General features: G+C 44.8%; 2 protein-coding genes across 2 annotated transcripts; both read right to left on the bottom strand.

Moving 5' to 3' along the window:
* Nucleotides 1–865: 865 nt before the first annotated feature.
* slc10a3 (solute carrier family 10 member 3) lies at nucleotides 866–3,784 on the bottom strand. Its single transcript, XM_058645018.1, has 2 exons — nucleotides 3,767–3,784; nucleotides 866–3,323 (listed from the first exon to the last, which is right to left on the bottom strand). The coding sequence occupies exon 2, from the start codon at nucleotides 2,876–2,878 to the stop codon at nucleotides 1,466–1,468; it is 1,413 nt and encodes a 470-aa protein (XP_058501001.1). The 5' UTR covers nucleotides 2,879–3,323; nucleotides 3,767–3,784; the 3' UTR covers nucleotides 866–1,465.
* Nucleotides 3,785–6,117: 2,333 nt separating this feature from the next.
* chmp1a (charged multivesicular body protein 1A) lies at nucleotides 6,118–15,689 on the bottom strand. The gene is made up of 7 exons (XM_058645019.1): nucleotides 15,532–15,689; nucleotides 14,196–14,215; nucleotides 10,906–10,983; nucleotides 10,621–10,767; nucleotides 10,412–10,540; nucleotides 9,319–9,512; nucleotides 6,118–8,748 (listed from the first exon to the last, which is right to left on the bottom strand). Exons 1-7 carry the CDS (start codon nucleotides 15,536–15,538, stop codon nucleotides 8,727–8,729), a joined length of 597 nt encoding a protein of 198 aa, XP_058501002.1. The 5' UTR covers nucleotides 15,539–15,689; the 3' UTR covers nucleotides 6,118–8,726.
* Between the last annotated feature and the right edge of the window lie 88 nt (nucleotides 15,690–15,777).

Raw genomic sequence — 15,777 nt, 5'->3', positions numbered from 1 at the left:
GCAGGTTAGTGAACGTAGATAAACAGCCTGAAGTGACTCGACATAATCTTTATATTAAAAACATTTCTTTCAAAATTATACTGAAAGTGATCAATAAATCATCAAAACAGTTGTTGATCAATTTAGACTTTTTTTTTTTCTTTTACTTTAAAATGTTTATGAATTTAAAATCATTTGAGGTGAAGTTCTTTTGTTAGACCAAATTTTCTCTGCTTTCTTTGACAAACTAACTCAAATGGTCAAAAAATCTTTTAGGATTAATCTTAAAATCCGGTGTGTGAATCAAAATTCGGCATAGATGGAACACACCAAATAACCATTCTATCAACAACAGTGTTTTAAAATGTTTTTATCTATCAGTCCATTTATTAGCTGTAACTTGAAGTACTTTGATAATCATAATGTAACAACATAAAGTCGACCACGTCTTCGGATGTGTTCCACGACGGAAACTGAAGTTTATAAACCACTCACTCTCCCACACCAAAGTCCATCGAGAAAATCAGTGATTTTAGCTGCTGGTCCTCTGCTGCCTCGTGTGGTCACTTTGTGTCACTGAGGTCAATCTGAACAAAGGATTTTAAAAGCCAAAGTGACAAAATAAGAAATTTGAACTCAGTGATGGAGGCAGCAGTAGATCAACAACTCCTGTGTGTGTGTGTGTGTGTGTGTGATGTTAAAATCACTGATTTTCTCTGTGGACTTTGGTGTGAGAGAGCGAGTGTTTTTTTTTTAGGTTAGCTTGTGGCTAAAAGCTGGTGTCCCTAATGGCAGCCATGTTTTCAGAGTCTCAGGCTTTTCCCAAGCAGTAGGGGGCGCTCACTGCACACTTTTGAAGTGTCCCTTTAAACCACTGACAAAGATCTGCTTCAACAACGTTTTTATTGACTTTTTCTTCAGATCGTCTGTAATATTCAAGTACATCACAAATTCTTAAATCCAGGAAACCCTTTGAGTATTAAACACTTTAAAAACATCGGCGTGTTCCCATTTGATTCCACTTTGACCCCGCCCCCCCCCCAGCGTCACGCCCCTCCCCCCGCTGCACGGACAGACCGGGCTAAGACACATGGACCTCTTGTAAACATGAAGATAGAAATATTTTTTTTTCCTTTTCTTGATTACAAAAAGTAATCTGGTAGAAAAATATCTTTTCTTTCATAGGTATTTCTCTTCGTAGCAATATTTACACCGAGTACCTCACAGTATAATTTTGATTTACAAAGTACGTTGTGTAAAACAAACACAAAAAGGTCTCATCGGGGGGAAAGGCCTTTGGTTTTCACGAAAAGTATGAAAACGACAACAAAAGAATCACAGAAAGGTCCGTTCATCGTCGGGTTTTTACGACAAAGGTCAAGAAAAGATCCATGATTGTTGGTGCAAAGAAAACAAACGTCCACAGGTTTGAAAGAGTCCGTGCTTCCAGAGAGAGTTCCACAAACCAAAAACAACGTGGCTACAATCAAGCGTCACTCCTGGGGACGGCGGAACCGCACAACTTGCGCTGGGCGAAATATCCAAGAACGATGAGCAGCATCTCCGACGTGCTGCTGAGCGCCACGATGAACGGCGCCTGGGACGCAAAGTCCGCCTCCACCCTGCGGAACGACAGCTGCATGACGGCGAGCGCCAGCAGACTGTTCTGCACGCCCACCTCAATGCTAACCGTCTTACTCTGCGGCAGGGCCAGGCCCGTCAGTTTGGCCAAGATGGCGCCGACCACCAGGCCCAGCAAAGGCACCGTCACACCAACCGCCACAATCTGGGGCCGGACGTTGGCCAAGATGGACGCGCCCATCTGGTAGGCCATGAAGATCCCGCCCACGATGAGCACGAAGCTGAAGGGTCGTATGAGCGCCAGTAGGACGCGTGTGAGGGCGGGCAGACGCAGCTTGACCAGCATGCCCAGCGAGATGGGGATGGCGATGAAGAGGAGCGTGCCCAGGATCTTCACAAAGGGCACGTGCAGAGCGGCGTGAACCCCCAGCAACCGGCCGTACAGGGCTGAGGACAGCGGCATGGCTGCTACCGCCACCACCGTGGACACCAGGGTCATGGAGATGGCGAGGGTGACGTCGCCGCCCAGCAGCAGGCTGTACAGGTAGCCACCGCCGCCGCCTGGGGCGGAACAGGTGATGACCAAGCCCAGGGAGAGAGCTTTAGGCAGCGAGGCCAGTCGGGACACGCAGTACGCGTACAGCGGCATCACCAGGAACTGACCCAGAACCCCGAGGAGCAGGGGCGCAGGGCTCCTGAGGAGGCCCCGAAGAACCTCCGCCTCCACTTTACACCCGAAGGCACACTTGTTGACAAAGATGAGGGGCAGCAGCGCGAACAGCACCGGGTTCTCCGAGAAGTGGGACAGGCCGCTGGACTGGACAAGCCGCGTGACCGGGTCATCGCCGTCAGGTGCCACTCTAATGGAATAATCTGTCCTCTCTTCAACCAGAACCGGCACCGAGTCCTGGTCCAAGTCCAGTAGCTGGATCTGCAGCTGAGCGCGGCCTGGGACCCCGGAGCGGATGCTGATGATGTAGCTTCTTGTGGGACCGGCGTGTTCTCTGTCGGTCACATTCAGGATGGAGAGGACCTCGGGGTCCAGGGAGTGGACGGTCAACATCTGCTTCCAGCTCTGACGGCCCTTCCTGTTGGCAGAAGCACTCTGGTACTGGCTGGAGATCACAATCACACCATGGGTGTTTTCAGGAAACTCAAACTCCTGCGAGGACCCGTCCCCGATCCTGATGTAGCCGCCCCTGGTTGTGGTGTTAGCCTGGTTCCCACTGTCCACCGTCAGGTTCCCGGTGGCCCAGACGTGACCCACTCCTCCGGTGGTGACCAGGAAGAGACAGCAGAGCTTCAGGATGGACCTCATGTTTCTGTCTGACAAGAGGTGGAGGTTCGCCGCACACACGCTTCTCCTCCCGCCTCCTGCTGCGGCCTTACACCGCCGCCCGCTCACTCCACAGCGGCAAACTCCTCATTCTCGTCTCCGGTATGAATCCGCCTCCTCGTCTTGTCTGGTTCCCATTTTCTCGCTGCTCTTATACCGGAACCTGAACATCACCTCGCCCCGCCCTGCCCGCGCGCTGAGCCCCGGCTCCACAGCAGCAGAGCCCGACAGTCCGCTCGCCCACTTCCCGTCACACAGCACACGGTCACCGGCTGTTCCTTCAGCGTCTTCCCGGGGCCTCGGCGTCCGTGTGGACCGAGCGGAGCTTCGCCGTGTTGTCCGTGTGTCTGTCTTTGTCTCCGCGGTGGACGCGAACACGGAGCATCGTCGCTCAGCTGCGGTTTAGCTGCGGCTGCTGCGCTGAAAGCTAGCAACAAGTGAGAGGGTCACTTCCGGTTCATGGAACGCCAAAATAAGAGCCCTTTGTTTTCCACGGTAACGTTCATTAATTACTTTCGTTATTTACGGCTACAAAAGCTTAGAGTCGCAAAGAAATAATCTGACAACAGTTACACATTAATCACAGGTTCCAGATGCTAAAAAAGCAGATATGTGAAGTTTTGAAATCCTTTATTACAGAGCAGCTTTCAGATAAATGATTAAAACACCCGTCTATTTTAGACTTAGTCATGTGTGTGGCATCTTTTTGTTCTATTTAATTTAAAACAGAAACTAACAGTGCACTTTTTTATGTTGGTGTGTTGGTGTTGAATTTAGAATTTTTACCCAAACATCTTGACCAGTAACTCTGTGTTAAAAGAGGGTAAAAGAGAAGGTTTCTAAAGGTCTGATAAGTCAAATGAGACGCACCTCACTGAAGTGTGTAAAACACTCACTCTCCCACACCAAAGTCCACAGAGAAAGTCATTGATTTTAGCTGCCGGGACACAGGAGCTGCTGGTCCTCTGCTGCCTCCTGTGGTCACTGCAAAAGCCGAAGTGACAAAATCAGACATTAGAACTTAGTCATGGAGGCGGCAGAGTGTGAGTGTGAGTGTGTGTGTGTGAGTGTGAATGCGTGCGTGTGTAAGTGCGTGTGTGCTGTTAAAATCACTGATTTTCTCTGTGGACTTTGGTGTGGGAGAGTGAGTGTTTTACATGCTTCAGTTTCCTGTTGGAAAAGTGTGTCTGACAGACATGAATGTGTTCTGACGATATTGCAGATATTGACATCTTTATTACAGATTGTGTGCCTTTATTTTTAAAGGGAAACCTCGCTACTTCCTGTTTGTCAATGTGTAACTTTGAGTTCCTTCATGGAAATCCATTTAATCCAGATGGGGCGGCCCAGAGCGCGCGCACATGGGAGAGGGAACACCGTGCTGGGGTGTGTGTGTGTGTGTGTGTGTGGCGGGGGGGGGGGGGGGGGGGGGGGGGGGGGGGGGGGGGGGGGGGGGGGGGGGGTACTGATATGAATTATTTTAATTTAATAAACCAGTGATTCCAAAGCCGGACACTCCTCATGGAAGTCACCAGGTGGCGTTATTCTGGAATAAAATCATGCAGAAGGATTTTCATCATTTTTAACAGACTTTTCCAACAGGAAACTAAAGTTTGTAAAACTGTCTGTCTGTCTGTCTCTCTCTCTCTCTCTCACACACACACACTCACTCTCTCTCTCACACACACACACACACTCTCTCTCTCACAAACACACTTACTCACTCTCTCTCTCACACACTCACTCTCACTCTCTCACACACACAGGTTCCAGCTGAATAAAGATCTAATCTAATGCAACATTTATCATCATTAATGAAAGGATGAATGAGTGAATTACACTGTATAAAATGGAATAGTGTTAATTTATTCACATAAATGTCATGTGTTCATATTTCTGCTCAACTGGATTCAAATGGAGGCTGTGCTCTTTGTTTACCCGTTGCCATGGTAAATCGTAGTATCAGAGCTCCACTGATGAAGATGAACTCAGAGTGAACTGAACTAATGCTGATCAGCTGAGCAGTGTCATGTGACACAACAGAGGAACCGACGCCTCCTCCTCCAGTCCCAGGAGTGAGACATCATCATCATCATCATCATCATCAGAGGGGAACTCCATCCTGTGGTCACTGCAGCTGCCACCGAGTCACTCACCTATTTTTATAAGCCATTTTCTCCACTCCTCCTCTTCCTCACCAGCCTCCTCCTCCTTGGTCTCCAGCAGTGTTGTCACATTTCCAGGAGAGACACAGTTGAAAGGGAGAGGCGTAACTGTGGTAACAAGTGAGGTTACAGTGATTTCTTTTGGCGTTTGAAACACGTTACTATAGAAACACAAATAAACAATCATGGTGAGACAGTCGTCAGTGCTGCACATGTTGTTACAACCAGGTACTCTAACTGCAACACAACCATGACCAGAGTCAAAAGGAGCACGTGTCTAGGGTTATTTATTTACAAAATAATATTAACCAGGGAATTTGAAGCAATCATCAATGTGAAAACATAACAAAAGCAGGAAAATGGCAGGCGCTTCAGTTGGTGTGGAGACACGAGCCTCACACTGCAGAAGACCTGAGGCTCCACCCCATGATTAGGATCCACACCTGGAACACATTAGGGAGAGGCAGAGAACAAGAGCAGCCAACAGAAAAATATAGACAGGGAGAACTACACCACCCAGAGGTGGAAGAGGACGTAACACATGTGAACTGTTGCATTTAAATCACTGTCAAGGCTCCTCCCTCTCCTCAGTGGTCACCATGGCAACCACGCTGCTGCTGCTGCTGCGACACGTTGCTCTGAAGCCTCAGCCGCCACACCTCAGCTGATTAATCTACTGGTTCACCACAGGAATGAGGATTAAGATTATTTACCTCATGACGTACACTTCACCAACAGCTCCAGAGAGAGAGAGAATCCACCGACACCGGTCCTGACATGTTCTCACAGACAAATCGCAGGAGTGTGTGTGTGTGTTGTCTGTCATATACACTGACCTTGTCACGTCCAGTAGGAGACCAAAACCTGGTCCCAATGACGCAGAGGAACCAGAGGAAGTGGTTAAGATTAGGACTAAGATTTGAGTCATGGTTATGGTGTGTGTGTGTGTGTGTGTGTGTGTATGACTAGGACATTTTCAGGGTTCAGACCTGACAAACATGTTTTTGTTTGTGTTTTATTTAAACGTCTTATTTTGACAGAAACAACATCAGCTCATCATTGTCTTCACCTTTATTTTTCACACATATAAATAATCCCTCCCTGTGTTTCACAAAAAGAGGGGGTTTCCAGAGAGTGACAAAAAGCTTTGAACAGGAAGTGACCTCATAGAGAAGAGGGAGTGGTTTTCCTGTGGAGTCAAACACACTAAACATCACAAACCAGCGTCTACAGCATGAAAAACACATGACTGTGTGAGTAAGTGTGCGGAGGGAGAGGATTTAGTGTTCTGATGCACTGAAAACATGAAGAACCAGAGATCGGACAACGTTTCACGTTTCAAAGTTGAACTCGCGTCACTGAGGCACTGGTGAGGAGGAAGCACCTGCATTCCAAAATAAGGCATTTAAAGCAAAAAAGTCTAAATGTTAAAAACAAAACCAGGGAGAGGAAGACGATGAAAGACACGCGACGCAGGACCATGTTAGCGACATGTTAACAAAAAAAACCCCTGAAACTAACTCCTCCTCCTCCACAGAATCCATCTTTTAAACATTTCTGGAAAAGTCCCCCCCCCTTCCCCGCCCCCCCGGAAAGGCAGCGTGTCGACACAAGTTCACGTCCTACATTTCAAACGTCTGCCACATGACTGTTCAGGTGTAAACAGGAAGCAGATTATCCTCTGTGTTTGGTTGCTTGGTTACCAAAACAACAAGTCTGTTGTCATGACTACTTTTCTTTCTTCTTTTTTTTAATCCTGTTTAAAAGGACTAAAGCGCAACTGTAGCAACAGTGATGCGCATTAACTGCACAGCTTCCACACATTCAGAGAATGAGGGGAGGAGTCAGGAGTGATGAGGGAGGGGTAAAATGAGTAGGAGTTGGGAATTAACCTTCTTATGACATCATGATATTCATGTGCCGTCAGCTTCTCAGTATCATAATTCATAGTTCGCAGCATTGTGACAAACGAACGTCCAGAGTGTCGCGACAAACGAGCGTCCAGAGCGTCACGACAAACGAACGTCCAGAGCGCCGCAACAAACGAGTGTCCAGAGAGTCACGACAAACGAGCGTCCAGAGCGTCACGACAAACGAGCGTCCAGAGCGTCGTGACAAACGAGCGTCCAGAGCGTTGCGACCAACGAACGTCCAGAGCGCCGCGACAAACGAGCGCCCAGAGAGTCACGACAAACGAGCGTCCAGAGAGTCACGACAAACAAGCGTCCAGAGTGTCGCAACAAACGAGTGTCCAGAGCGTCACGACAAACGAGCGTCCAGAGCGTCGCAACAAACGAGTGTCCAGAGCGTCGCGACAAACGAGCGTCCAGAGCGTCGCGACAAACGAGCGTCCAGAGCGTCGCGAAAAAAAAACGTCCAGAGCGTCGTGACAAACGAGCGTCCAGAGTGTTGCAACAAACGAGCGCCCAGAGCGTGGCGACAAACGTCCAGAGCATCGCAACAATGAACGTCCAGAGCGTCGTGACAAACGAGCATTCAGAGCGGCGCAACAAACGAACGTCCATAGCGCCGCGCCAAACGAGCGTCCAGAGTGTCGCGACAAACGAGCGTCCAGAGCGTCGCAACAAACGAGTGTCCAGAGCGTCACGTCAAACGAGCGTCCAGAGCGTCGCGAAAAAAAACAAACGTCCAGAGCGTTGTGACAAACGAGCGTCCAGAGCGTCGCAACAAACGAGCGTCCAGAGCGTCGCGACAAACGAGCGTCCAGAGCGTCGCGACAAACGAGCGTCCAGAGCGTGGCAACAAACAAATGTGCAGAGCATCGCGACAAACGTCCAGAGTGTCGCAACAAACGAGCATCCAGAGCGTCGCAACAAACTAGCGTCCAGAGCGTCACGACAAACGAGCGTCCAGAGCGTTGCGACAAACGAGCGTCCAGACCGTCGCGACAAACAAACGTCCAGAGCGTCGTAACAAACTAGAGTTCAGAGTGTCGCAAAAAACGAGCGTCCAGAGCGTCGCAACAAACGAGCGTCCAGACCGTCGCGACAAACGAGCGTCCAGAGCGGCGTGACAAACAAACGTCCAGAGCGTCGTAACAAACTAGAGTTCAGAGTGTCGCAAAAAACGAGCGTCCAGAGCGTCGCAACAAACGAACGTCCAGAGCGCCGTGACAAACAAGCGTCCAGAGCGTCGTGACAAACATCCAGAGCGTCGATAACGTTGCAAAAAAGAAGGGAAACATGACTTTAACCCTCTCATGACCTTCATGAGGACTTGTGTAGATTTTATTTCTGTTACAAATGTTCAGTGAGTGAGTTTTTCTGCTCCTTTTTTCCAGAGATAACGTTGACGTTCCTTATCTGTCAATTTTAAAACAGTTCAGGAATCACAGTACTGAGAAGCTGACGTCACAGACAGTGGATCTCGACTGTGATTGGACGCTCGTTCCCACGATGACGACAGGACGGTCACAGAGGGGTTAAAAGCAGGAGATAGAGAGCGATCAATAGAAGAGAAGAGAACAGAGAGAGATTCCTGTCTTCTCAGGTGCTATTTGTAGCCTAGTGTGTGTGTGTGTGTGTGTGTGTGTATATTATTATATTTATAGAGCAGTAATCAACAGCCTCATTAAGTCCTCACACACACACACACACACACACACACACTCTCATCTCCCAGCTGTGTTTGATGCCGTCGCTGCCTCAGTGCCTTAGAGCAGCCAACCTGAAGGAAGAGGAAAATAAGATGGAGTCAAATGTAAACAAACATTAAAGGTGCAGTGCACAAAAAATGACATTCCAAAAAACAATCAAATAACAAATCCATCATCCAAGTCTCCTGTGGTGTTAAAGGAACAGTTCAAGTGATTTTAATGTCAGTGTGTTACAGGCAACTGTGCACGTGAAAACATGGGACAACGGGAAAAACTGATTTGCGTCACTCAACACAAGAAAACGCATGTCAGATGAAGTCGACAGTATCTTTAAAACATGATCATGTCTTTGTCTCACTGTCAGACACACTTTACAACAGGAAAGTGAGGTCTGTAAACCACTCACTCTCCCACAACAAAGTCCACAGAGAAAATCAGTGATTTTAACTTCACACACACACACACACACACACAGGAGTTGTTGATCCACTGCTGCTTCCATCACTAAGTTCAAATGTCTTATTTTGTTAATTCGGCTTTTAAAATCATTCATTCAGATTAACCTCAGTGACACAAAGTGACCACACGACTCTGACGACAGTTCATGTGCGACTCGTGACCCCGGTGACCCTAAAGCTTACCGTCGGGACAGCTGGTCCTCCTTCTCCTGGTTGCGTGAACTCTCCGGACCCAGTGACGAAGCTCCGGCCGGCAGCTGGCTGAGCTGGTCCATCACCTCCAGGCCGTTCTGCTCGGCGATCTGCTGGATGAGGTCGTCGACCTGCTCCTGAGGCGTGGTCAGTGTCATGGCCGAGCTCATGGAGTCCTCCATCACCTGAAGACGAGACAGAGACAGACACCGTGGAATTTTCATTTCCCTGACATCACCTCGTCATTTACACGGAATCTCACGCCAGCGACAGAGACAGTGGACACAGACAGAGACAGTGGACACAGACAGTGTCACAACTGTCTCCATGTTTGTCCTGTGTCGGCCTCGTCTACATACAACAAGCAACTGAACTTCTTTACTGCACAAAATCCAAACACTTTCAAGGACCTATGTCTATTTAGGGCCATTTTCAAACACTTTCAAGGACCTTGGCTCACAAACCTTCAAGGATTTCAAGGACACATGAGAAAAAAACATTCAAGGGCTTGGATTTTTTTTTCCAAAATCACAAACCTTCAAGGATTGCAAGGACCTATGAGGAAAAAAATGTTCAAGGGCTTGGATTTTTTTTATTTCAAGGATTTCAAGGACCTATGAGAAAAAAAACTTTCAAGGGGATGGAATTTTTTTCAAATTTACAAACCTTCAAGGATTTCAAGGACCCATGGAAAAATGTTCAAGGGCTTGGATTTTTTTTTTTAAATTTACAAAATTTCAAGGATTTCAAGGACACAAGAACAACATTCAAGGGACTTGAATTTGTTTAAAATTCACAAACTTTCAAGGATTTCAAGGACCTGTGGGAACCCTGAGATATATATGTTATCACCATTATTACTTGAGTTCCAGGACTAATATTAATAATCGATATGGCTACAAGTAGCGGTCATCAATCATCGGCCCAAGAGAGATTTCTGAAGACCTCGCCCGATAGTTGCCGTGGTTACTATTAGTTGGCGGCAGCGACATGGTTTCGACGTGGTGGCCAACAACCACGTCGAAACATACGACACATCTCTAACCAGATCACTGGATGAAGACACAGTGGAGCAGCGACTCACCGAGGTGTGGACGTCTAGGTTCTGCACTTGACTTTCAAACTTATCCATGACTGCTGAGACCTTCTGGAGGTCCATGGAGTTCAGAGCTTTGTCCAGGGCCTTGGTCACCTGACCCATGCTCTTGGTCACCTGGAGGAGAGACAGATTAAGGGCCTAACTCTGAAAAACGTAATCTCATCGCGGGGTGGACTGAACACAGGGGGACTCACTCCCTTCATGGTGACGGCCGTCTGGACCTTGGAGGCCACGGCGTCCAGTCGCGACGCCATACGCAGGCAGTTGAGACCTTCGTTCTTTTTCCGGATGGCGTTCTCAGCATAGACTCTGGCACAGTCCACATTCTTCTGCTGCAAAGCCTGGACAAAAAGAGAAGGACTTCACTGAGGACGTTAATCTCACACTGCCCCCTGCTGGGAAAAATGATGCCGTTTAAGTGGAACTTTTCTGAATGTTATTTAAAATATACACGTATGTTTGTTTGTACGTTTGCTAACCTTCTTGACTTTGGCCTGCTCTTTTTCAGACTCCTTCTCCGCCTTTTTGGCCAGACGCTCGAGCTGCTTGGCAGAGAACTGTGGATACACAAATAATAAACAATCTAAAATCACTCAGAGATCACAGACGTTCCACAGAGGCATGGACACTTTGTCACACTGGATCCAGAAGAGCTTTAGCTGCTTATAAAAATCTGTCACCATCTGACATAATTAATTATTGTTAATATTATTATTATTGTTATTATCGTTGTATAAACACGACAAGGAGATTTATGTGGAGATAAAGCTGCACACAAGTTTGTTTCTCTGGACTCATGAAAAGTTTGAGAGTGACAATATACTGTAAATACACTGTGAATACACTGTGAATACACAGTGAATACATTGTAAATACACTGTGAATACACTGTGAATATACTGTAAATACATTGTAAATACACTGTGAATACACTGAATACACTGTAAATACACTGTGAATACACTGTAAATACACTGTAAATACACTGTGAATACATTGTAAATACACTCTGAATACATTGTAAATACACTGTAAATACATTGTAAATACACTGTGAATACATTGTAAATACACTGTGAATACACTGTAAATACATTGTATATACACTGAATACACTGTAAAATACACTGTGAATACATTGTATATACACTTTGAATACACTGTGAATATACTGTAAAATACACTGAATATACTGCAAAATACACTATAAATACACTGAATACATTGTAAATATACAGAATACACTGTGAATATACTGTAAAATACACAGAATACACTGTAAAATACACTGTGTGTTGGGGCTGAACAATTCATCGAAATTGTATCGAAATCACAATACGGTATACTGCGATTAAAAATATCATTTTAGATTAATTATTGTCTGGATCTATACACATCTTTACATTACATGTCATTTTTACAAGGGAATTGAGTACAACACAGTGAAGACCGTCATCATCAAGTGGAGAAAATATGGCACAACAGTGACATTACCAAGAACAGGACGTCCGTCCAAAAGTGACCATAAGACGAGAAGAAAACTAGTCAGGAAGGCTGCCAAGAGGCCGACAGCAACACTGAAGGAGCTGCAGGAATTTCTGGCAAGTACTGGCTGCAGTGATGTACCGGACTCGAGACCGATTTCTGCTTTCTCTGACTCGTCTCGGACTCGTTTCTTCAAAGACTCGGTCTTGACTCGGGCTCGAAACCACAGTGGGAGGAGAAGGACTCGTAATTTCAGACCGAGTCCTTGAGACCAACGCATTTTTGTTGCGTGTTCATGTTATGTCCTAACTATGATTAAAAAAGTCAGGGTGGGCTTAACATGTTGAAGACAGAGCAGCACTGTTGAAGCAGTTTGAGCAGTTTAAGCAGTTTAAGATGATGCATGTGGTAGGGATTTTTTTAATGACAGTAAAAGCATAGTCCATATTAAGACGTTAAGACTGCTCCTCTAAACAATTCCCAATCTAGCTTAGTCTGTAGGCCTAACTGTTGATTATTAACTGGGCTGATACTAAATCATGAATGTGAAAACTGATATGTTTTTATGGTCTTGGTCTCGACTCGGTCTCGACTCGGACTTGCTTCCTCAAAGACTCGGTCTTGACTCAGACTCGGCATAGGCGATCTCGTCCCCATCACTGACTGGCTGTGTAGTTCATGTGACAACAATCTCCTGTCTTCTTCATATGTCTGGGCTATGGGGTAGGGTGGCAAGACGGAAGCCTTATCTTACAAAGAAAAACATCCAAGCCCGGCTTAATTTTGCAAAAAGACATCTGAAATCTCTCAAACGCATGTGGGAAAATGTGTTATGGTCTGATGAAACCAAGGTTGAACTTTTTGGAATATTATTAGGTATATCTGGCACAAAAACAACACTGCTCATCACCAAAAGAACACCATACCTACAGTGAAACATGGTGGTGGCAGCATCATGCTTTGGGGCTGTTTTTCTTCAGCTGGAACTGGGGCCTTAGTCAGGGTGGAGGGAATTATTCACAGTTCCAAATACCAGTCAGTGTTGGCACAAAACCTTCGGCCTTCTGTCAGAAAGCTGAAGATGAAGAGGAACTTCGTCTTTCAGCAGGACAATGACCCAAAGCACACATCTAAATCAACTAAAGAATGGCTTCACCGGAATAAGATTGAGGCTTTGGAATGGCCCAGCCAGAGTCCAGCCAGAGTCCAGACCTGAATCCCATCCAACATCTGTGGGGTGATCTGAAGAGGGCTGTGCACAGGAGATGCCCTCGCAATCTGTCAGATTTGGAGCGGTTTTGCAAAGAAGAGTGGGCAAATATTGCTACATCAAGATTTGCCACGCTGATAGGCTCCTGCCCAAAAAGACTGAGTGCTGTAATAAAGTATTAGTTTAAGGGTGTGCATATTTATGCAACCAGGTTATTTTAAGTTTTTTATTTTATATTTTTCCCCTTTAAAGGTTTCAGTTTGTTTTTCAATTGCATTGTACAGGTTATAGGTCACATTAAAGGTGGAAGAAGTTGTGAAATTATTTGTCTTGCTGTCATTTTTTTTACATCACAAAAACCTGGCATTTGAACAGGGGTGTGTAGACTTTTTATATTCACTGTATTTGTTTCTCACATATCTGCACAAATATCACACAGTAATCATTTTAAATATGTTTCGCGAATGAAAATGAGAATATTGATGTAAAAATGACAATTCTCTCCGATATCAAGAATCATATCGCAATCCCTGTCAAAATAATCGCAGTTAAAAACGTTCAGCCCTACTGTAAATATACTATAGAATACACTGTAAAAATACACCATGAATATACTCTAAAATACACTGGAAATACACACTAAAATACACTGTCAATATACTCTAAAATACACTGCAGAATACACTGTGAATACACTCTAAAATCCCCTATGAATATAATCTAAAATACACTGTGAATATACTTTAAAATACACTGTAAAGATTAGGGATGTCCCGATCCGATATTGATATCGGGTATCGGTCCGATATCAGCCAAAAAACGCATATGTGATTATATCGGAGTGCCTCTAAAATCTCAGAAATAAGCGCTCCGATACAACAGTCCGTTCCGTACTATATGTATATGTATATGTGTATATATATATATGTGTATATATATATAAATATATATATATATGAAATATGAAGATAAAAATATAACCTCCATATACTGACCAGATTGATCTGTTAAAAAGTGTAGACAGGCAGTTGCTAAAATAAGGAGCTTTCTAGGTTGCTTCTCTCACATACGTACCTTCATCTGGAATAATGTCTCTGTGGAGGAAGAGTGAGACACAGGGTTAGGATTACGGGGGTTAAACGTCACGGAAGCTTGAGTGACAACAAAACAAAGAAAAGCTGCAAATTGGGGATGGATGATTAAATGATAACAACAATAATATATATAATATAAGTATATTCAGTGGTAATTAGTGCATTAGGGTGAATCTAATCCCAGTGTGAGCCTGTGCATTTACATTTACTGTGCAAAAACTAGTTCAATAAATAAGTGAAGTGCAGACAGTATAAACATGTTTCTCTCTTTTGTCACGCTACAGCAATTATCAATCAGTTACAGAATCAGTCAACTATTTTGTTGAGTTATCTGATTTTTCAGCCTCTAAAATGGGAATATTTTCTGGATTCTTTGCTCTATATTAACGATGCGCATTTCAAGCAAAAAGGCCATGCCAATAACAACTGAATTACTGTCATTTTGACTAGTACAAACTGAATTATATTTAACTGTGACGTCATTTTGACTAGTAAAAACTGAATTATATTTAACTGTGACATCATTTTGACTAGTACAAACTGAATGACGTCATTTTGACGAGAAAAAACTGAATTATATTTAACTGTGACGTCATTTTAAATAGTACAAACTGAATTATATTTAACTGTGACATCATTTTGACTAGTACAAACTGAATTATATTTAACTGTGACGTCATTTTGACTAGTACAAACTGAATTATATTTAACTGTGACGTCATTTTAAATAGTACAAACTGAATTATATTTAACTGTGACATCATTTTGACTAGTCCAAACTGAATGACGTCATTTTGACTAGTAAAAACTGAATTATATTTAACTGTGACGTCATTTTGACTAGTCCAAACTGAATGACGTCATTTTGACTAGTAAAAACTGAATTATAGTTAACTGTGACATCATTTTGACTAGTACAAACTGAATTTTATTTAACTGTGACGTCATTTTGACTAGTACAAACGGAATGACGTCATTTTGACTAGTAAAAACGGAATGATGGATATATGTTACTGTAGTTTGGGCTAGTCAGGGTGACGTCACAGACATTGGTACTGAATGTCGCGTAAATATTAAAACGTTAGTCGTAATAACGCCGCTAACATGAACGTGAAGAGGAAATAAACGTGTTTAGCAGCGAGTTTAAACGTCCACAAAGACTGAATGTTTGTTAAAAGTGTAAATTGAGTGTGTGGACAATCAGAACAGGTTTGACGACGCACTAACGAGCTAACAGGCTAACATGTCGTCTAAACTGTTTTGTTTTCTCGGCACGAGGACAAGATGGCGGAGCCGGAAGTGAGAGGACAACTCACCCTCCATTTCAAGACGAGCGTGACTTCAGGTGAGGACAGCGAATGTTTCCGTTTTTTAAACGTTTTCAACACGAGACACTTCGATTTGTTTTGAAGAGACAGTGGGACACAGCACTTCCTGGTTTGGGAGAGAGTCACGTGACATGCGACGGCGCTTCTTCTTCATCTTCTGTAGTTTGCCGCGTTTGAGATGAGACAGAGGCGCGTTGTCGCCCCCTACACGTCATTGAAGTGTGAGGAAGTCCG

The sequence above is a fragment of the Solea solea genome, chromosome 12 (assembly GCF_958295425.1).
Source record: "Solea solea chromosome 12, fSolSol10.1, whole genome shotgun sequence".
NCBI classification, from domain to species: Eukaryota; Metazoa; Chordata; class Actinopteri; order Pleuronectiformes; family Soleidae; genus Solea; species Solea solea.
Note: the sequence above shows the minus strand (reverse complement) of the source record. Positions and strands in the feature narration are given on the sequence as shown.

Bases quoted from the DNA above. Each gene is read 5' to 3' on its own strand.
- slc10a3 (XM_058645018.1), bottom strand. From the start codon at position 2,878: ATGAGGTCCATCCTGAAGCTCTGCTGTCTCTTCCTGGTCACCACCGGA.
- chmp1a (XM_058645019.1), bottom strand. The intron at 10,984-14,195 runs GTACGTATGTGA...GTGTATCCACAG, and splicing joins AGACATTATTCCAGATGAAG to TTCTCTGCCAAGCAGCTCGA. The intron at 10,541-10,620 runs GTGAGTCCCCCT...TCTCTCCTCCAG, and splicing joins CGGCCGTCACCATGAAGGGA to GTGACCAAGAGCATGGGTCA.